This window comes from Crocuta crocuta, unplaced genomic scaffold (genome assembly GCF_008692635.1).
Source record: "Crocuta crocuta isolate KB4526 unplaced genomic scaffold, BGI_CrCroc_1.0 scaffold7, whole genome shotgun sequence".
In the NCBI taxonomy this organism is placed as follows: Eukaryota; Metazoa; Chordata; class Mammalia; order Carnivora; family Hyaenidae; genus Crocuta; species Crocuta crocuta.
The window spans coordinates 10,155,138-10,175,925 of record NW_027531904.1 but is presented as its reverse complement, the minus strand read 5'-3'; the positions used below and the strand labels follow the sequence as shown (position 1 = coordinate 10,175,925).

Below are 20,788 nucleotides of genomic sequence, written 5' to 3'. Positions count from 1 at the left end.
GGGGGGCCGGGATGGGGGGGGGGGGGGACAGCTGCTCCCCCAGCCGCTGGGGAGGGTGGGGCCTCGGCCCTGACAGCGGGGGTGTCACAGACCCTGGTGCGGCCCCCACCCCCACTCAGCATGTCTCTGCAGCCCTGGGGGCGCAGCCGGCCTGCTGGAAGCTTCTCTTTCCTGCAGCCTCCTGGGTGCTTCTCCCCTATCAGTGCCTCTTGGGGGTGGGGGTCGTGGGGGCCACGCAAGGAGACCAGAGCCGAGCCGGCAGCAGCCCTGACCCAGCCACTCTCAGATCGTAGGCTGGCAGATACGGGACAAAAGAGACGCGGCCTTACGGACAGCTTCGTTCCCGCAAGCAGACACCGGCGTCATGGGGTCAGGAGCCCGTGGGCGGGAGACAGGGACGCGCGAGCCCTGCTGCTGGAGCGGTTCAGCCGTTCAGGGGCCTTGGGTCCCGGGATGGGGGGCGGACTCCGTGACTTCTAAGAGAGGCCCCTCGCGTTCTGCGACCATGTGCACGCGCACCAAAGCCAGCGGTTGATCCGAGGGAGGCTGGGGCGCTGGGCCCCTGGGGCATGGGGTGGAGCGGCCGGAAGTCTGGCCTGGAGTAGGGGGCTCACCGCGGCAGGACGAAGTGCGGGGTGGGGGGTGGGGGGTCGGGTCAGGTATACACGCCCTCCGACGCCCGGGGGAGAACACAAAGAGGGGTCAGAAGACCAGGCCAGGATCCCACATGCTTGCGGGGGGTCAGGACGTGGCCCACAGGCGGAGGAACAGGCCAGCGCCCCGGGAACAGCGCCCCGGGAACAGGGCCCCCAGGGACCAGGGCCCCCCGGGAACAGGGCAGGCACCGAGCTGGGAGGAGTCAGGCCAGCAGCTGGGAGGTGCCTGCCCACCCCTGCCGAGGCTGCTGACAGCAGCTTGCTGGCCTGCAGGGGAGAGGAGGGGAGGGCCAGGCTGCTCAGCAGGGCGTGCACCTCAGGCCCCAGCCAGCCCCCCACTGGCCCCAGGGCAGGTGGAGCCAAGTCAAGGAAAGTGAGCTCCTATTTGAGGAGCTCATTTGTCCTTCATCCTGAGACCCGGGAGTGTGGTCACCTCAGGAGCCCGAGGTTCAGAGTCGGAGAGGACCTCAGGGTACACCTAGTCCAAGACCCTCCTTTCACAGGGAGGCGTGTGAGACCCTGAGACGGGGAGGGGGGCTGGGCCGAGCCCCCCCCCCCCCCCCCAGCACCTGCTGCCACACCACACTGCCTCAACCAGCCTCAGGGGTCCGGGCGCTCCTGACGGGGTCCCCGAACAGGGTCAAGTCTCCTGAAAAAAACCATCAGAATAGAGAGAACTGGCCGATGGCTGTCTCCCTCCGGCCCGCCGTGCACACGGGGCCCCTACCTGCCCCTGCGCTGGCCCCCCCGCTGGTGCTACCCGAGTGCAGGCCCGCAGGCAGACGCAGGGCGGGATGCAGGGCTTCGGCTGCGCCAGCAGGGAGCTCAGAGGGTTCCGGAAGGAGGGACCTCCATGTGTGGCTCATGCTCTCCCGGGGGCGCCCTAGGTCACCCTGGGGGCACGCGGAGCTGCGTCTCTCCCTTTCCTGCACCGACCACAAACTCTTCCAGCTCCTCCTTCAAAGACACCCTTGGTTTCCCTCTGCCCGCGAGGGACCCGAGCGGGGCCCCCTCCCCAGGCGGAGCCGGCCGCCGAGCGGCTTCCCAGCACAGGGTCCGCCAGCTGCTGGGAGGTGACGGTGGGACGCTGCAGGGGCCCTGCCCCTCTTCCACGCAGACCCTGGGCGACGGGAGGGAGGGCGGTCGGGATGACCGCGTTTCCTTGTCTGCAGTTCTGCTGAGTTTTTCAGACTCTTGTCCGCACAAGGGCCTCAGCCGGAAACCGCCTCGGGCGGCCGGGGCGCCGAGCGTCTCGGACCGGTTAGCTCCAGAAAGTAACTACTTGAAAACGCTCAGGCTTGGACACGAGATCGGCAGCTCAGGCGCTCTGCGTCCAGCGTCACTCCCGCGCCCGGCGGCGATGGCCAGGGGCCCGGCCGGCTCGTGGCCACACACGGCTGTCTTACCGCCTGGAAGGTCGCTCCCGCGGTTCTGTCTGTCGGCGTGGAAAGGAGTTAGGCCCTTCAGGGTGAGCCGCACTCCTCTGAAGGCTGGTCTCTTCCTGTTGCCGAAATAGCTGGTCCTTTTTCGGGAACTAGATGTTTTGTGCGTGAACACTCCATGAACAAAGATGTATTTTCTATTTATTTACTATTTGTGCACTTGGGAAGTCAATGTCAGAGAAACAAGCAATCGTCCTAAATGTCACGTTTGAGGATATCCTTTGGACCCGGAACCTTCTGCTGGCGGCAGAGGACACTGGCCGTGGTTTGGAGAATCTTGCNAGGCCCCCGCCCCCCCCCCCCCCCGCTTCTCATTCTCCATTAACGGGGGCCGCGTTTTAAGCCAGATATGTGAGCAAAACGGGACGGACGGAGCCACCGTGAGTCTGCGCCTCTCACTTCCCAGAAGGACTCCCAGGTTCAGGCCCTGCCTTGCCCTGCACTAAGGCGGCGCCCGTGAGAGCCGCTGCGGCCGGTCCTGTGAGAGAAGAGGTCATCGTTCATGGGACCGCCATGCCCAGGTCGCGCCCCGGCCTCCGTGCTCCCGCACCGTCAGTAAGCCGTCAGCCCCGTCCCCAGGGGAGACCCAGGAGGGGCCGGGGGGCCTTGGCTGGAAGCACGACTGTCTCTTCCTTCTGGAGGCCAAGCATTGTGTCTGAGGACAGCGTGGCGGTGGCGGCGGAGGGCGAGGTCCACCCCAGCCGGGAGCCGAGAGTGGTGGAGGCGGGCGCAGAGGTCCCCTCAGCCGCGCCGGGCGGGGCCCACGGGCCCTGGCATCTGGGGAGGCGGCGGCCAGCAGAGCCCAGAACAGGGGCACCCAGGAGGGCTCTAGAACCACGCGGCCCGGTAGGCAGCCACTAGCCACACGTGGCTGTACCTCAATTTAAATGAATTAAAGTGAAATACAGTGAAAAGTTCAGTTCCTAGATTGCAGCAGCCACACTCCGTGCTCCTCACCCACGTGGCTGCTGGGTCCCATCCAGGCCTAACATGCACTCCATCGGGGTGCCTGGTGGCTCAGGCCATGATCTCACGGTTCATGGGTTCGAGCCCCGCACTGACTCCGCGATGACAGTGCAGAGCCTGCTTGGGATCCTCTCCCTCCCCCTCTGCCCCTCCCCATTTGTTCTGTCTCTTAAAATAAGACTTACAAAATAAAACGTTTCCGTCATCACAGAGAGCTCTTCTCTTGGTGGTTTCTGGAGAGCTGTCAGGGCTCAGTGTGTGTGTGTGTGCGCGTGTGCGTGCACGCACGCACGTCCAGCCCACTGAAAGGGGCTGGCATCAGACCGCGGCATCAAGCTGCCAGTGCCCAAGGCCAGTGGAGCAGCCTGGACACCCGCGTCGGCAAGGCCTCCCCCGCCCTCGAGGCGCTTCACCTGGGGGTGATCACATCTGGACACTCATTCAATAAATGTGTCTGAGCACCCGCTGCGTGCCAGGCACAGCACACAGGGGACACAAAAGACGCCCCTGGAGAACAGGTGTCAGGGACGAGCCGCCCTCACCTGCAGCGGTCGGGGATCGGGAAACGGGCTGGGGCCGGAGGCGCCAGGGAATCGGGCGGACGAGGCAAGGCCTGGGCACAGGGCAAGGGAGCAGAGGTGCCGTGATGAAACCGTGTCGGGGGAGGGGGGGGGAACCCATGGCAGGCAGGTCCCCAGGGACTTCCCCGTCGGCCGTTCACCACTTGAACTCTAGCACACACGCTGGTTCAGTGACGGGGCGGACCCCACGGGAGCCCCCGGCCGGCCAACCGCAGAGCAGGGGCAGGAGAGGGGACTCGGAGCCCTTCAGCGGCCACTGATGTCCCCGCACAGAGCCTGGGTGCGAGGGGAGCACCGAGTCCCGGGCCTGCGCCCCGGCCAGGCCGGAGGGGACGGAGGCCAGGGGAGAGGCGCGAGGGGCTTCAGCAGAAGGAGCAGGGACTGAGGGGGGGAGCAGGGGGCTCCTGACGAGGGACAGGGCCTGGCGGGAGGAGACCCCGCAGGACGCGGGCGGGGGACCATTCCGCGGACCAGAGGGAAGAGGAGACGGTGTCCAATAGAGACAGTCTGCAGCGGCCTCGAGAGGTCAGAGTTCAGAGCATCTGCTTCAAATGCAGGGGCCCGGGGTCCCAAGCAGGGGTGGGGAAATCTGTCCCCGTGTCCACGCGGCAGGCGTGGCTGGGCCTACAGGCCTCCACCGAGCGTCCTGGCTGCATCTCTGGCCCCTCTCCCACTGCTGGTTCCCGGGCCTCAGGCACCCAGAAACCTCATCACGTGTCACCCACCCAAAGCACCTAGTGTCCCCGCGGGGTGACTGGGAGCTGTTCCCTGTACCAGGCACACCCTTCCCTCCCCTCACCGTGTGCCTGCCCGACTCTCTCCAAGGCCGAGCTCCACGCAAGGGCTTCCCCGACCCACCCCTGGCCCCGTGGCACCTTCCTCCTTCCCCCGGCCCCCCTGGGCCCAGGGCCCCGAGCCACCACAGCACACACGCTGGCGCCCTCGGTCACTCACCCTTTCCACCAGCCTCCCTTGGAGCCGGGCCGTCTGACCTCCCACATGGGCCAGGGTTGTGCCCTATAAACGTTTCATCGAGAGGCACCTAGTGGCTCAGCTGGTTAAGCATCTGACTCTTGGTTTTGGCTCAGGGCGTGATCTTGTACTTGTGACCCTGAGCCCCAGGTTGGGCTCTGGGCTGAGTATGGAACCTGCTTGTGATTCTCTGTTTCTCTGTCTCTCTCCCCGCCCTGAGCCCCTGCTGGCGCTCTTGCTCTNTCCCCACTCACGCGGTCTCTCTCTCAGATAAACGTTAAAAATTTTTTTTAATGCTTTTAATGCTTATTTATCATTGAGACAGAGAAAAACAAGCATGAGCGGGGGAGGTAGACCGAGGAAGACACAGAATCCAAAGCAGCCGAGCTGTCAGCACAGAGCCCGAAGCGGGGCTCAAACTCACCAACCGTGAGATCATGAGCTGAGCCACTCACAGGTGCCCCAAAAATTGTTTTAAGAAGTAACGGGTTTAGGCGTATTTAGTATCATGAATGAAGAGCCTTAACAACAGTCCTCGTCTGTGACCCGCTAACCACTTGTGGCGAGCGCACCCCAAGCACACGGCTTCAGGGAAACGACGTTGCTTACGGCATCTTTACGTCTAATCATCCGACAGGGCAAAGGCCCCCATGGCCCGCTGCGCGGGATCGGCCGCGTAAGTCACAGCCTCGCGAGGGCCAGGAGGCCTACGGAGATACGGTTTCCAGTCTGTGACGACGCCCTGCTCACTGGCGGAGTCAGCGGCAGAATCCCTGTGGGTTCTAGAGGGTCCGGGAGTATTACCGGCTGAAGAGCGCGGAGGTCAGCTGGCAGCGTTTCCCACATTTGAAGTGTTTTCTCACTCACTCACACACACACACACACACACACACGCGCGCGCACACACACACGCGCACACACGCACGCACGCACGCGCACACACACACACGCACACGCCCTCGGGCTCTGCAGCCACACTCCCACAGCCACCTCCTCGCCCACCCTGGCCCTGCCGGCTCATGCCTCTGGGCCTTTGCACCTCCTCCTCCCTCACCTCTTCCCTCCCTCCTGGTTCCACATCTCAAGGGCCCAAAGAACAGTCTGGCAATAGCAAACCCCTCCCCAGGGGGCTGTCCTGGCCCAAGTGTGGCGCAGAGAAACGACAGGTGCTTTCTGGCCCCGGACACACACTGATTAAAAATTAGAAGTGGGCGCCCAAAGGCAGAAAACCCCACGCTCTCCCTCAAGGGGTCCTAAGGAGGAGCGAAGACCTCAGGGAGTGGGTGAGGAAGGCTCTACCCTAGGGCTCCAGGGCTCTTCTGTCTATAGAAGGGGGGGCGGCAGATAGGGCCCCGGGGGCGCCCCGCTGGGGCCGAGGCAGGAGGCCCCGTGTCTGCAGCCCGCACCGAAGCCGCGCTCCCGGCACGAGGAATGCGGGCCGGCTGGCCGGGAAGAGCAGATGCGCAGCGACCGGATGCCCCCGGCATTCCCGACATTCTGGACGGCTGCCTCCTCGCCCAGAGCGTTCAGGACTCCGGATTCGTGGGCTCGGATGCTGCGTCTTGCACACTTCGGCCAACTTCTCTGGAGGAGAGACAGGTGGCCTGGGTTTGTCAGGCGCCGTGCGCCACGACGGGAGCACACGCCAGCTGGCTGCCAGGCCCAAGGCGACGGGCCCGCATGTGGACAGCGTCAATCCCACCCTACGGGGTCTCGGCCGCAGCTCACGCGTCCTCAGACTCAGGGCCCCGTGGGGAAGGCCTGTGACACTTGGTGGGACCTCCTGAAATCGGCCCATGGGACGTCCCCTTGTCAGCACATGGCGTTAGCCTGTGGTCTCCTGCAGCCCAGCAGGGACCTGGGCGACTGGGGCCCTGGTCGTGCCCCTTTGCAGGGTGGACCCCCTTCCTGAGGCCCTGGGCTGCACACAGATCTGGGGGTGCCACAGCCAGCTGGTGGTAGAGCGGCCGTTCCCACCGGAAAGCCAGGAAGGCCACATGCCGCTGTGCTTCTGCATGCCGTGTGCGGGGCCGATAGCTACTCTCCTTCCAGAATAGTCTCGGCGGCCCAGGCAGACCCCCGTCCCCTCCTTCCCCTCAGGGGGCTGTGCCACAGCGAAGGGGGCCCAGTGTCCAGGGCAGCTGTGACTCAGAGGCGGGAATGGTTTGCACGTGTGGAGTGGGGTCCCCACGTGGATCTGCTTGCCTCCTCACCAGGCTGCCAGGGGGCGGGAGCATCTATCAGCACCAGGGGCCCCCATGACCCAGCTCAGAGGATGCCGGGCGGCCCGACCTCAGACCCGCACTCTGACGCCCAGGCTAGCTACTAACCGACCGAGCCCGGGGCTGGGGCACAAGTGAGATCAAGCGGCCAAGAGCTGGCCTGCAGTGGCTTCTCGGAAAGTGGTGACCCGTGCTGAGCACCTCTTCCCGGGCAGAGCCCGACCGCCTGGACTTCTCCGTCCTCGCTGTGTGCTTTTGGTAAAACGGGGGTGGTAACACAGCACTGACGGCCCGGGGTCACCCGAGGATGAGGTGCGTCCGTGCATGCACAACAGCACCGACAGCACCGTGGGTGAGAGCCCGTTAAGGTCCAGGAGCAATTCAGGGGTTCAGGGGAGCGGCGCGCTCAGCCACTCAAGGGCACTTCAAGGGCTGTGGCAGGTGCAGACTCAGCAAGCTGCTCGTCAGAACAGGAGGGGCGGGGTTAGAGCCGAGGCTGGTCTCTGCCGCCCCCTAGTGGACACACCCGTTAAAGGCCCTGACTACTTTAGGGGGTCTGGCCGGCCACATGACTGCGCGGCCAGGCCCTGGCTTTGGGGGCGCAGGGTGGAGCGGTCACACCTCCCTGACGGGGCTCTGTGAAGGCAGTGCTGCCCCCTGGCCGCTGGCCCTGCCCCAGTGGGCTCCACGAGGCAGTATGGGAAGCCTGTGGAGGCTCTGAAGTCCCAGCGTGGTTCTGGTCACTACGGTAACCCTCCTCTGCCCCCAAGCCCCGACTGAACTTGAGTGTCTGACTCGGCTACGGTCCTCTTCAGGACTCCCCCTTCAGATCTGCGGTTCCAGGGCCCCCCCCCGGGGAAGAGCCTGACCTGTGCCCAGCCCAGAGTCCCCAGGGCACCACGGGAAAAGACTTCTGCAACAGGTTTCAAGGCCAAAGGGTCATTGCTATGCTCAGCAAAAGACACACACATCACCCACATCAGAGATGGTAGACTGCTGTTCTTGACCAAATTGGAGTCAGGCTCCTCCAGAGGTTTCCTCGCAGTCAGGCCGTGGAGCCCAATGTTAGCGGAGAACCCAGCTAAGAAGGCCCAGCACCTTCCTGGGGGCCCTCACACCGAGTCCCGGGCCTGCCTTCAGCCAGGATCCAGCTTAGGAAGAATTCCTCGGCCCCCATCAGGCTCCGCTCAGATTTTCCCATCCAGCGACCCCTCACTCCGCCGTGGGCTGAAAACCCCCGGGTGTCCTTGCTCACAGGTGGGGACAACTCGCTTTCTGTGGCTGCAACAGCAGGGAATAGTCCTCGCCAAGTCCAGCCAGCATCCAGCACACGGCTTTTGTTTAACAGAATCCACCAGTAGATGAAGCGATGAAAGATAAGAACACATCATTTCTGGGGTGCCTGGGGGGCTCAGTCGGTTGAGACCGACGCTTGATTTGGGCTCAGTTCATGATCCCAGGGTCATGGGATGGAGCCCAGTGTTGTGCTCTGTGCTGAGCACGGAGCCTGCTTGGGATTCTCCCTCTCAAACTGAAAACGAAATAATTCCTATTTTTAATAAAAACAAATCATTTCCACAGGAGGAAGTGACTTTTAGTAAGCACAGAGAACAGGAAAACTTAGTAATCAAACGCATGCAAATTAAAATAAATTACTGCCTTATCACTGTTGAACCATGGCTGGCATGTAGGTGAGGTAAGTATTTTTTAAACAAATAAATACACTGATGAATTAAAAAATGAAACCCATTTCCAGTTGGCGTTGGGCAGACTGGATGGGTCTTCTCACATACTGCCAGTGACAGGTGCAAAGCGGGAATAAATTGATGGCACACAGCACAAGCAGGCTCTCTGTCCCAGGACTCTGGGAGCCAATCCTGAACAACTCACCTTACGGGAGGCAAAAGCTAACTTCAGTTTATGACTGTGAGTACCTAGAAGGGGCTCGAAGATTCCACAGTACAGAAAGACACACAGAGAGCAAGGATACGGCCCAGTGCCAGGGTCTCTGCGTCCATGCTTCGATCGAGCCTCTCTTGAAAGGGATACACGGAATCAGAAAAGTCAGCCTGGGGCAGGGGTGGGGGTTAGGCTGACAGAAATCTCCCCCAAGTAGCCCCTGTGGACAGTTTATCTTAAGGACCCAGCTCTCAGAACCTGGGGTCACAGCCTAAATCATCCAGACCCAGGAGAAGGTGGGAGACTCAGGGCAAATCTGAAACTTCACCCACACAGGCCCTGAAACCTCCAGTGCAGGTGCTCTGCTCTCAGTGACTCAGCTACCCAATCACTCAGCGTCCAGTTGAGAGGCTCCGACGCGCCACCCCGGTGCGTGGGGTCCCCCTCCGGTGCGGATGGCCGTGGCCACTGCGCTGGGAGCGGAGTAGGGTCACTGTGCGAGCGGGGTGGGCGCGAGTGGGAGCAGACAGTCCCTGAAGGGGACGTGGGCAGTGAGCTCAAGCTGGACGCCCCCGTCTGTCCCAGAAGCACGGACACGGCACAGCCGCCAGACATCCACGTCCGGCACGGAGTCGGCGTGCCACCACGGGAACTCTATTACAGAGTGACAGAATTCTCTTCCCGCCATGACGAAGTGCACAGATGATGTTCTTCCTGGGAGGAAGCGTGGTCGGGTGAAAGAGCTTCAAGAGCTGGGGTGGCGTATTCATTGCTGAAATTCTCCTTTTATAGAGATCTTTTAACACCACTGTCATACTGTCTTAGTAAAAACAAGGCTCGGCTCCCGGTATGGAAGCAAGGACCCGGGCAGCCGGGGAATGTGGACTCCTACAACAGAGGACGTGCTGACGGAGGTGCCCTGCTTTCAGACAGACGACGGGACCCCACGCAGGTGCAGTGACCTCACTGCTCACCCTGACCCCCGCACTGTCGATTCTGCCTGTAACACGGCCACTTTGTCAGTTTTTTCACACTCAACGTTTTAAATACAGCATTAAAATAGAATTCATCTTGGTGGCTGCGCCTTGCGACACTGGAGCCCTGTGTGCCTGCAGCGAGCCCCTCCCGGGCCCGGCCCTGCCCAGCAGCGTCCCTGGGCACAAAGCGGCGCTCAGGAGCAAGGAGGCTCAGAATTCACCTAAAACAGACGCGGAGACCAAGGCCTGGGAAAGGCCGTATCTGCTGAGCACGAACAGGAGGGAAAACCACCGTGTGGCAGCCACCCAAACATTTGCAATAAAACAACAGAAGAATATACTTACAAACTGAGAAAAAGATTCTATTCTGGAGGGGGAAAAAAACTCAAGGGGGAGATTCTCCATTTGGACTCCTGGAGTTCATAAAATTAAAAAAAAATTTTTTTTAATGTCTATTTATTTTTGAGAGACAGAGAGACAGAGCATGAGCAGAGAGAGAGAGAGAGAGAGAGACAGAATTGGAAGCAGACTCCAGGCTCTGTCTGAGCTGTCAGCAGCCCGACACGGGGCTCGAACTCAAGAGTCATGAGATCATGACCTGAGTCCAAGTCGGATGCTTACCCGACTGAGGCCCCCAGACCCCCTGCTGAGTTCAAAAAATTTAATAAAACCTTGAATTTTAATAAAAACAGCTGATATTAAAACCAGAATGAAACTAAAGAAAAAAATTCTCATTTCAGAACTAAAAAAAAAAAGGGTCCCCAAAACCCCAACACAAAAGTAACTGTTTCCACAACGGTAAAGGGGAAAAACAAACCCTGAATCTGCAACTGAAAATAACACATCATGTTCTATGAGAATTAAAAGGAAAAGAAGGAAAGAAAGGAAAATCAAAAATAAGCCTTCTTAGCGAAATTACTGCACCTTAGCAATGAGGAAGGACCCCCAGGAATCTGAGAGAAAAAACAGTCACTATTAAAGAGAAAGCCAGTGGGCCCTGGGCCACTACAAGCATGACGACGGACCAGAGTCGGAGAGAGAGAAGAGAGTGTGAGTTCCCGGCCTTGGTTAGGGCTTAATGCACACTAGTGAAGGTGGTTTAATTGAAAAACAAAAACAAAACAAGAGGTTTGGGGCACCTGGGTGGCTCAGTTGGTGAAGCAACTCAATCTCAGCTCAGGCCATGATCTCAAAGTTCATGAGTTCAAGCCCCAAGGAGGGCTCTGTGCGGGCAGCATGGAGCCTGCTTGGAATTCTCTCTCTCCCCCTCTCCCAAAATAAACAAACGAAAATAAGCTTTGAAAAAAAAAATAGCAAGAGATGTAACAGTATATATAAAGGCAACCACCAGAAGCAGTGAGAACAGCACAAGCATCACACAGCAGGGGCAGGAGGAGGGGGAGGCCGTGTCCCCAGTGACGTTCTGGTGCCGCCTTGTGCCCGCGCTGGATCAAGACATGAAAAGCACGAAGAACCAGCAGGGGTAAACCTGCGAATGTAGCTGTATCTATGTGCGCACACCCCCACCTCCCTGTGCGCGCGCCCTCCCCCACCTCCCTGNGGGCTGGGCGGACACGGGGGGTAAAGGGGGGCTCCCTGGCATCTCTGTCCCCTCTGGCATCAGGGCCTCTCCAGCTCGTGGCGTCAGGGTAGCCCATCAAGCTAGGGGTTATGCACGTATGAGGCTGGCCAAGGGCGATGCCCAGCACCCGCAGGACCGGAGACTGCTGGCAAAGGGACGAGGTCCCGGAAGTACTGGGACAGCAGCTTGGCAGCACCCAGCGAACTGTCACCTTCATTTCGTCCCGGCGGCCCCCGTGCGAGGAGTCTGCCCTTCAGATACAAACAAGTTTACCAAAACACAGGGCGGCTCCACGTACTAACGAAATCCTGAAAACCGAACACGAGGGCGCACCAGCAGGCAGCGCGCAGGTCCGCTGTGGGGCACAGGTCAGCACCACCCTCGCCCCCTGGGGGCCGCTTGCCATCAAGACTTCAGCGCAGCCAGGTTCCAAGTGGACTGTGCCCGAGCTCGGCCCACCACAGCTGAGAACCCCCAGGGCACCCCAAAGTCCCGCAGGACCCCACGTACCTCCTCCCTCTTCGGGTGGCTGCTGCTCCTTGTGACCACAGGGCCCGGACACACCGTTCCTTGCTCCTGCCCCAGGGAGGGCCCCGCTGACATCCCAAGGCGCCCCCCCTTCGCCGCCCCACCTCAGGGTCCGTGGGCCTCTCATCTATCCGTTGCCACTTTGTGTGTGATGCAGACTGGTCCTCCCCCACCAGGTCGCCAAGTTTCAGGGCAGCAGGGGCCGTGTCCAGGCTGTGCCCGGCCCCCACAGCACGTAAGAGACACTCTGAACCCCGGGGGACGGGGGCGCCTCCCGCGCAGGAGCAGCGGGATCAGGACGTCCCGCCGTGGGAGCACTGCCAGGTGCAGGCCGCGGCGCAGGGCCGGGGGGGCAGCGCGGTCCTGTCCGCAGGACGGACTCGCGACGCACGGCCCAGGGAGACATCGAGAGCGCGGAGGGGAGCGCCCCTCGCCCTCGCCTGGCGCAGGGGCCCCTCCTGAGGACGGGGCAGGGGGCTCGGCTCCAGCTCCCCGGGGAGGGCGGGCTTCGCGGACGCCGTGACGCCACACAGACACATCGCTACAGGCTGGGAAGTGAACTCCTGTTTTGGGAACAAATTAAGGACTGAGACACGGCGGCGGCAGGGGCCGGGCACAGACTTTTCTCCTTGGACCGTCCTTCCCCGGTGACGTTTCCTGAGCACGTCCACGTGCCCTTTTTAATTTCTTAAAACTGCGACGGAAGTTCTGTACAAATAATCTGGGTTCTTAGAAACGACACCGCGTATGAATTCTACACACAAACAGCAAACCAGACGTTAGCAGAGCATTAGGGCCACACAAACACACCACATTTAGGCACTTTATCACAGAAAAATGTTCAGAAATGATGAGGTTACTGAGGCCTCCGTCACACTCCGCGACTCCCGAGTTACTCCCCTTACAGTCGTCGCCTCGAATGGCGCGCCGGAGCCTCGCCGCCCGCGCAGGTGCCCTACACAGGACAGAGGCGGACCTCCCGGACTCACAGACACACGACACCGGCCGCTCCCAAGGGTCGTCCTGAACCTGAACTGGGGTCCCAGTCAGAGTTCAGGCCAGTACTTGGGATCCCCCGGACAGGACGTCACCTCACGCCCCGCGCACGTGCGGGCCCCGTACCCTGACCGTACGGCGCGGGTGAGGTTGGAGCACTGTGTAAGCGCGTAAGTTCAGTGTCACGGAAACGGTGTCCAAGGGCCCCGGGGCCCGGCCCCACAGACGGCGTCCGTCCGTCTGGCACCCGGCGGGCGTTCAGCTGGTGGAAACAAGGGGAGCCCGGACACAGCGGAGCCCCGGGGCAGAGCCGGGCAGGGAGGGGGTGCCTCCGGGGCCAGCGACTCCCCCGGACCCAAAGGGAAAAGCAACTGTCAGGTTTCCACCACCAGTGACTTTACAGGAAACTCGAATGTGTCACTGTCCAAAGTTAATGACAAGGCCTCTGTCTTCTTGCCTGACGCCTCTGAAACAGTAACTCTCACGTGGGCCCCAAACTGGTCACACGGCAGAGCCCTTCCAGGAGCGAGCAGGATGCCCCAGGGAGCGGCTCCTGCCCGCGCCCGCGCCCGGTGGCTGCCCGTCCCAGAAGCGGCCGGGGCCCCATCACAGCTCTTCCCTCTTACTCCCGGCGCGATTGTCTTCCTTCACAGCCTTGGCCTGAGACCTTGGGTCCCCCCCCTTCTTCTTGCCCTTCTCCTGCTTGGTCTTGTTCTTGTGCCCGCCGCCTCCACGCCCGGGGTACACCTGGCCCTCCAGCGTCACGTCGGCGCACCTGTCCTGACTGACCAGGAAGTCCTTGATCTCCCACGCGTAGCTCCCGTCCCGCAGCATGAAGATGGCACGGTCGGCCCCCACGATGAACCTGCACAGACACACGCGGTGGGGACACGGTGGTAAGGCGCAGCCGGGGCAGAGCCGTCCTGCGCACGTCACCAGGACAAGTAACGCCTTTCAAACTGAACACGGAACAGAGCACTACGGCTCTCGCGGCCTGGAAGCTATTGACGCCTGCGATCACGGCACCAGCTGAGTGACGTGCCCGACTGGCCCCTCCGCTCCGGACACAGAGACAGAGCCGCGTGGCCCCGAGGAGCCGCCAGCACTCAACAGGCCCCAAGGGGCAGGGAGGAAGAGAACGAGGCCCGGGTGGCGCAGTGGTGTGGCCGGCAGGCACATGGGGGCTCCTGGACGCCTTCCCCCTGGCCCCCTGCAGAGAGGAGCGGTGGCTCAGTGTGCGTCCCAGGCGTGCGGACTGGCCCCCTCGGCGTGCACTTACACCAACGAAGGCACCGAGCGTCGTTCGGCCGCAAACGCTCTGGCTGCACCTTCGTGTTCGTCCATCTTTATGTTTCCTAAACTAAGGACCCTTGAAGACCCTGAACTTCCAAAATGTGAGTGAGGAGGAAAAAGACAATTCCCTAAAACGGCATCTCAGGATCGTACTGAGCTAGGATGCCCTGAGCCCCGGCCTCGGGTCGGTTATCCGTTAGCAGGCTGGTCCGAGCATGGGCAAGCTCGGCCACACCTGGGAGCACCCTCCAGGGGAGAAACCTCGGGGGTGGGGGGTGGGCACCGTGTCCTGCTGCAGGCAGTGTGCCCCCAGGGGCCAACCGTCCAGGCCTCCTCAGATGAAACTGGAGTCACAGACACGGCTCTGGTGCTGCGTGGTGATGGGGGGTGGGGGGTGAGGAGCAGAGCACACGGCGCCGACAAGTCCTTCGTCATTCGCCCGAAACTAACGGAACATGTGTCAGCTGCGCTCAGAAAAAAATTTAAAAACGTAAAGCCAACTACAATTTTAGGATCAAATAAGATGCTAAAAAAAAAAAAAAAGGCTCACTACTGGCCTTGACCAATAATAAACGCTCTTCTTTAGAGAATGACAAAAAAGGGGATAAACGAACAAGCACAGAAGAGGAGCCGAGACGGAGGGTCCTGGACCCGAGGTAGCAGCGCCCGAAAGGGCTCCGCTCTGGACTCGGGGAAGGCCCAGCGCTGCCCACAGCATCTCAGCAGGCCCGCCGCCTCACCTCTGCCCGCCGCCTCACCTCTGCCCACCACCTCACCTCTGCACGTCGTAGTTGGCGTTGAACAGGCTGCCCTGCCAGAGGCTGGTGATCTCCTCCGTCTCCTTCTCGGAGGGGCTCCCGGACACGGTGACGAACATCATGAGCGTCTTCCCCTTCTTCGTCATCTTGAGGATGCTCTCGGGCTTGCCCGGGTCTATCTGGGAGAAGTCAATGGGAGCCGAGGGCCTTTTGTGCTCAGGGAGGTCCCCTTCTTCTATGTCGTCGTCCTTCTGTTAGAGAACAAAACACAGCGTCACCGTCACCAGAAACGGGCTTGTCGACCAGCGCAGACAGGGGTGGCCGTGACCCACATTAGCGGGAAGAGGAAACCGGGGCTCCCCTCCTCTACCCGACTCCCAGGTGAAGGCCCAGTCCCAGGCAGGACCCACCACCTGTCACTCCAGGTCACCGATACCTGAGGCCCCCGTGTGACGGCCTCAAAGAATCTGCCCAATCCGGCGGCTGTACCAACAGCCACGTTCCGGTCGGGTGCTGCAGGAAGTACAACACAGCGGAGAAGCGAAAACATGATCATGTGCCCTGAACCCCAACACAATACTGGGCGACAGAAGCCAGGCACAGAATCAGACACTGTATAAACTTACTTATTTAAAGTTCAAGATAAAACAAAATCAAGACATTTAGAACAGGGGGGCCTGTAGGCGGGGGGCTGAGGGGGTTCTGACTGGGACAGGGCAAAAGGGAACGTTCTGAGATGATGGAACGGTCTCCACCCTGCAGGGGTGTGGGCAGCACACGTGTCCACTGGGCAGGGCCCTGCAGTCCGTACTTAACACCTGCGTGTCACGTGGGCCAAAGCCAGCTGAAAACTAAGAACTGCCCGGGGCGCACCGGGCTCGGTTAGCTGAGGCTCCGACTTCGGCTCAGGTCACGATATCCTGGTTCGTGGGTTCAAGCCCCACATCGGGCTCTGTGCTGACGGCTCAGAGCCTGGAGCTGCTTCGGATTCTGTCTCCCCTCTGTCTCTGCCCCTCCCCAATGTGCAATGTCTGTCTGTCTCTCTCAAAAATAAATACACATTAAATATAATTTTCAATAAAAAAACAACAAGAGCCGTGAACAAACGCTCCATCAGGTTAGCAGGCCTGGTTTGTGCGCGGTGTGAACTACACTTCTGACGCCACAGCTGTGACCTCCAGGCTGGAGCGAAGGAGTAGATGCACCAAGGACAGGACACCGGGCCCCCCTTGGGGCAGAGCCACAGGAGGCCCACGCCCTGTGGTGTCAGAGGGACTGGGTGATGCCTCACGGGGCGGCAGACAGGCAGAGAGAGCGATAAATAAAAACATCCAAGAACCAGAGCTCCTCGGAGAAAAGCCCAATAAACCAGCACAAGATGATGCGACGCTCTGGGAGTGGAAACGGGTGGCCCCTGAGGACATTGCACCAAGTGACGGAGGCCCCGCGCGGGAGGGCACGCTGCGCGGGGCCACTGCTACAAGATGCCCAGGACTGGACAGGACAGAGGGCAGAGGCTGCCGGGGGCTGAGGGTGGGGAGAAGGCGGGGAGGCTGACGGAGACGAGACCTCTTTGGGGTGATGGAAATGTCCTGCCACGGACGGCGGTGGTGGCGCACGGCCCTCTGAAGCCACCGCGGAAATGCACGCGTTAAGTGGCTAAGCTGCAGGGCACGTGAATTCTCTCTCGATAAAGCAGCCATCAAACACCCCGAAGAACGGCCGGCCCAAAATGACACGGAGCCCGTGTGTCTCTCTTGCCTGGTCCTCCTGAGGAGTCAGAGGACGTCGACACTAACGCGCTACTAAGGTACCCACGGGGGCACGTACAGCAGTGCCCTAAGGTGACCGCGCTCGCAGCAGCCCTGGGACCCTGCGCGAGCCCCACCCAACCAGCCTCCAGGCGGCCTGCCTGGCCTGTTCCTCACCTGTCGACACAAAGCAGAACCAGGTGGCCCCCACCTCGGCCGCGGCACCGACCAGCACAAGGTACGGAGCATCTGCTCAAGAGGCCCAGAGGCACATGCAGCACCGTCAGAGGGTCCCAGCAGGTTGGAAAACCACCTATACCCGGGCGGGGCGGGGGGGCATCTCCCTCCTAGGGGTTGGGGGTCCAGTGACAAAAAGACAGGCCACAAACACCCAGGGGTCAGGCCCACGACCGGCACCCCAAAACACCGCAGACGCGAGTGGGCTCAGAAACCTAGAACATCTGTAGTCTTCACACCCGCTCCACTACGGGTCCTGAAGTTAACTCAGGAGGTCACACACAGCACTTCTTTTCCTACAGCAAGGGTGCGGAAGGCTTCTAACAACTTTAATCCCGTCTTCCAGGCGCCCCTGTGTGTTCCGCGGGAGGAGCAGCAGCCGGAGGCTCACGGTCCAGTTCTGCGGGTCAGCTTCTCCCCTGGGCAGCACGTTCTTCTCTCCTTATCTCCTCTCCCACAGCAGCAATCAAGCCCCTACCCCCGGGCAGGGCAGGGCCAGGGCGGTCAGGCACTCCCCAGTCCCAGCCCTGCCTCCAGGCCTCCCCATGGTCAAGTTCAATAGTCACAAAGCTGAACTCCCCCTCCCGCAGACCCTGTCTTCCCCGCCCCCAGCAGCACAGCCCTGCAGGACCCCCGCGGGACAGATGAGGCAGGTGAGCCTCGGGGAGGAGCAGTAGCCACCAAGGCCACATGCCAGCAGGGGTGACACTGAAGGGCAAACCCACAGTTTGTGGGGTCCGTGCCCCACCTGCCCTTGACTGGAAGGTAAAATGAAAGAATTGCCTTCGGTTTTCCTACGCCAACTGGGACTCAGTGAAGAGGGTTCCCTGTTCACCCGCCCGGGCGTGAGGGAGGCAGGCCTCTCCGTGGAAGAACGGTGCTCACACCAGTGGGAAGGGGCGGGGGTGGGCTTAGGGGCCACCCCGGGGCAGAAGCGCTGTCTCCCCCTCAGAACAGTCACTGCTCCCGGGGAGGGCGCTCACACTTGTGGATGCTCCACAAACACTAGCCCACGTGGCCTGCACGGCACCCCCCCAAAGGGGGAGCTTACCCGGCTTCGTGGTTAAGGAAATGAGGGTCCCATCTACCAAGCAGTCAAGCCGGGTTCCAAACCCCCGTCCCTTCAGCCAGTCGTGCTGTCTTCTGCCGGGTCACACAATCACCCAGCTACAAGGTGAGCACGCTCCCTCTCACATTCCTCCCTTCCTCTCAGACCCTGGAGATTCCAGCTTAGGGCAGGCCCTCCCCTCCCCTCCCACCTTCACTGTGGTTCAGCAATGTGCCCAGCAGGGCAGTAAAATGGTGCAGACAACAGGCCTGAGAGTCAATCAGCTTATTTGCTATGTGACCTTGGGCAAGTCACTTAACCTCTCTGTGCTGCAGTGTCCTCATCTAGAGAGCAGGGTGAGCTCATTGAATGAGTGCACGTGCCCAGAGCATCCTGCTGGCTCGTGAAAACTCAGCGAGCATTAGCCAGGAAGCTGCTTCCGCCTTCGTTCTCCCTGCGTACCCTCCTAGACTACGCCGACCAGTCGCTTCTCTAACCATGAGGGCCCACTGTTCAAGGACCTCCCATGGCCGAAAGCGCACTCGGGGTGCGCTCTGAAGCCTCTAGAAGCGTGACGAAGGCTGTGCAGCAGCCCAGGAAAACGTTGAACACGCGAGCGACAAAAGCAGCAGCGGGAAGGACACCGATGCCAGGCTCTGAGCTGCGGGGGCGCAGGAGCGAGGGGGGCGCAGGAGCGAGGGGCGCGTCAGCCCTCGGAACCAGCGATCACACGGAAGCGCTCCACGAGGGCAGTACCCGCGTCACTCGGCTTTTCCACCTCATCAGGGCCCCGCGCGGCCTGGTCCCACCCGCCCTCCCACCGTCCCGGCTGCAAACGCCAGACGTGGCCTTCCACTCCGGTGGCACCACCCTACGTGCTTCCCAGGTTTTCTCCGCGAATCCTTCAGCTCCGGAGGTGGGCACCGCCAGTGCCTCTATTTGGTGGGTAAGGACACTCTCACCCTCCGAAGTCACAAGCGGTTTGAACCCAGGCAGTCTAGCTGACAAGCCTGTGCTCTCGGTACCGGGTGCCCAAGTGCCCCACCCCCAGCTTGCCGCCCGTCTCCACATGGCCCTGCCTCTAGCCCAGGTGCCCTGCCTCCCTGGGCCCTCTGGAAGTCCCCAGCACTTTCTTTCCGCAGCACCCTTCTAACTCAGTACTTCAAGGTAGAATTAATTCCTCTAGAGGCAGCGCTCCGACTTCAGGAACCCAACACTTCAGTAGCTGCACCGTAAACGGGTGGGCGATTGCAAGGAGACAGTAAGCGGGCAAGGAGCTCCTGCGTGAAGTTCCCTCTCCGTTAGCGGTGCGCACACTCGCATCTACCCCGTGCATACTCCTATCTTCCCCGCGCACGCTCACATCTACCCCGTGCACACTCCTATCTTCCCCACACACACTAGCATTTACCTTGCGCACACTCCTATCTTCCCTGGGCACACTCAAATCTACCCTGTGCACACTCCTATTTTCCCCGTGCAAACTCGCATCTACCCCGTGCACACTCCTATCTTCCCTGCGCACGCTCACATCTACCCTGTGCACTCTCCTATCTTCCCTGCACACACTAACATTTACCCTGCGCACACTCCTATCTTCCCCACGCACACTCACATCTACGCTGTGCATTCCTATCTTCCCCGCCTCGCACACACTTGCATCTACCCCATGCACACTCCTTTCTTCCCCGCACACACTGGCATTTACCCTGAGCACACTTCTATCTTCCCCGCACACTCACATCTACATCTACCCCACGCACACTCCTATCTTCCCCACACACACTCGCATCTACCCCACGCACACTCCTACTTCCCCGTGAACACTCACATCTACCCCGTGCACACTCCTATCTTCCCTGCACACTCACATCTACCCCACACACACTCCTATCTTCCCCGCGCACACTCGCATCTACCCCGTGCACACGCATATCTTCCCCGGGCGCACTCGCATCTACTCCCACCTTGCCATCAGGCAGATACACACGAAAGTACAAGTCCGCTTTCTCCTAGTCAAATTCATTGGATGGTATTTTAAACTCACATCTGAAAGCCTCTATCACACAGGCCATGCACACGGAAATAACCACAAAATAAGAGACATCAGCCTGGGAAGAGGCATCAGCGGGCAAAACCTCATTCTGCACATAAGGAACTTGAAGCCCAGAAGGGAAACGGGACTTGCCCAAGGTTACACAGCCAGCAGCCCAAGTTTCTTGGGGCGCCTGGGCGGCTCAGTCGGTTAAGGCTGACTCCTGACCTCAGGGCTCCTGAGTTTGAGCCCTGCCTCACACTCCTGCACTGCTTGGAACTCTCTCCCCATCTTTCTGCCCCCACCGCACACATGCTCTGTCTCCCTCTCTCTCTCAAAATAAATAAGTAAACTTTAAAAAAAAACCCAAGTTTCGGACTCCACTCCACCAAGTCTGCAAATGAGCCAGGGGCGTTACAACCACTCTGCAAGGGAAAAACGGCACGGCGTGCTTTCCTTCCGTGAACCTCATCTAAAAACCTCATCACCCACTACAGAACATTCAGGTAACACACCAAAAATCCTACTCTCACAAAAACAAGTCTCCCCGCCTTTAAACGAAATGTGAGCACCAGCTTTTGACCTCCACCCTCCACTCCCCAAATTACAAAACCCTCAACAGGGAATACACCGAAACGAGGAGTCTGAAATGCTACTGGTCCAGAAGCCGAGAGAGCCCGTGAAGGGGAGACGACCCTCGGCCCACCCCCGAGGAGCACCGTGTTAAGGCCCCCTACCCACGTGCCGGGCTCGGTGACCCCGGGGGCGCCGAGAAAGTAGGGCGAGGCCCCGGAAGGGCGCAAGGGGGCTTTGGGGTGAGCCTGGGGCGAGGCGGCAAGGCCGCC

At 60.6% G+C, this 20,788-nt stretch overlaps 1 protein-coding gene across 1 annotated transcript; it reads right to left on the bottom strand.

Annotated features, from left to right (window-relative positions):
- Window positions 1-12,634: 12,634 nt before the first annotated feature.
- Window positions 12,635-19,983, bottom strand: MESD (mesoderm development LRP chaperone). The gene is made up of 5 exons (XM_077774284.1): window positions 19,956-19,983; window positions 16,801-16,872; window positions 15,309-15,385; window positions 14,891-15,123; window positions 12,635-13,686 (listed from the first exon to the last, which is right to left on the bottom strand). The coding sequence occupies exons 1-5, from the start codon at window positions 19,981-19,983 to the stop codon at window positions 13,428-13,430; spliced, it is 669 nt and encodes a 222-aa protein (XP_077630410.1). The 3' UTR covers window positions 12,635-13,427.
- Window positions 19,984-20,788: the final 805 nt, after the last annotated feature.

What these genes read in the sequence shown, in the direction of transcription:
- MESD (XM_077774284.1), bottom strand. Translation starts at nt 19,983, where the DNA reads ATGGCCTGTGTGATAGAGGCTTTCAGAT. An exon ending in TGTGATAGAGGCTTTCAGAT is followed by an intron (nt 16,873 to 19,955) that starts GTGAGTTTAAAA and finishes CCTCTTGAGCAG; the next exon opens with ATGCTCCGTACCTTGTGCTG. An exon ending in CCGTCACACGGGGGCCTCAG is followed by an intron (nt 15,124 to 15,308) that starts GTATCGGTGACC and finishes GTTCTCTAACAG; the next exon opens with AAGGACGACGACATAGAAGA.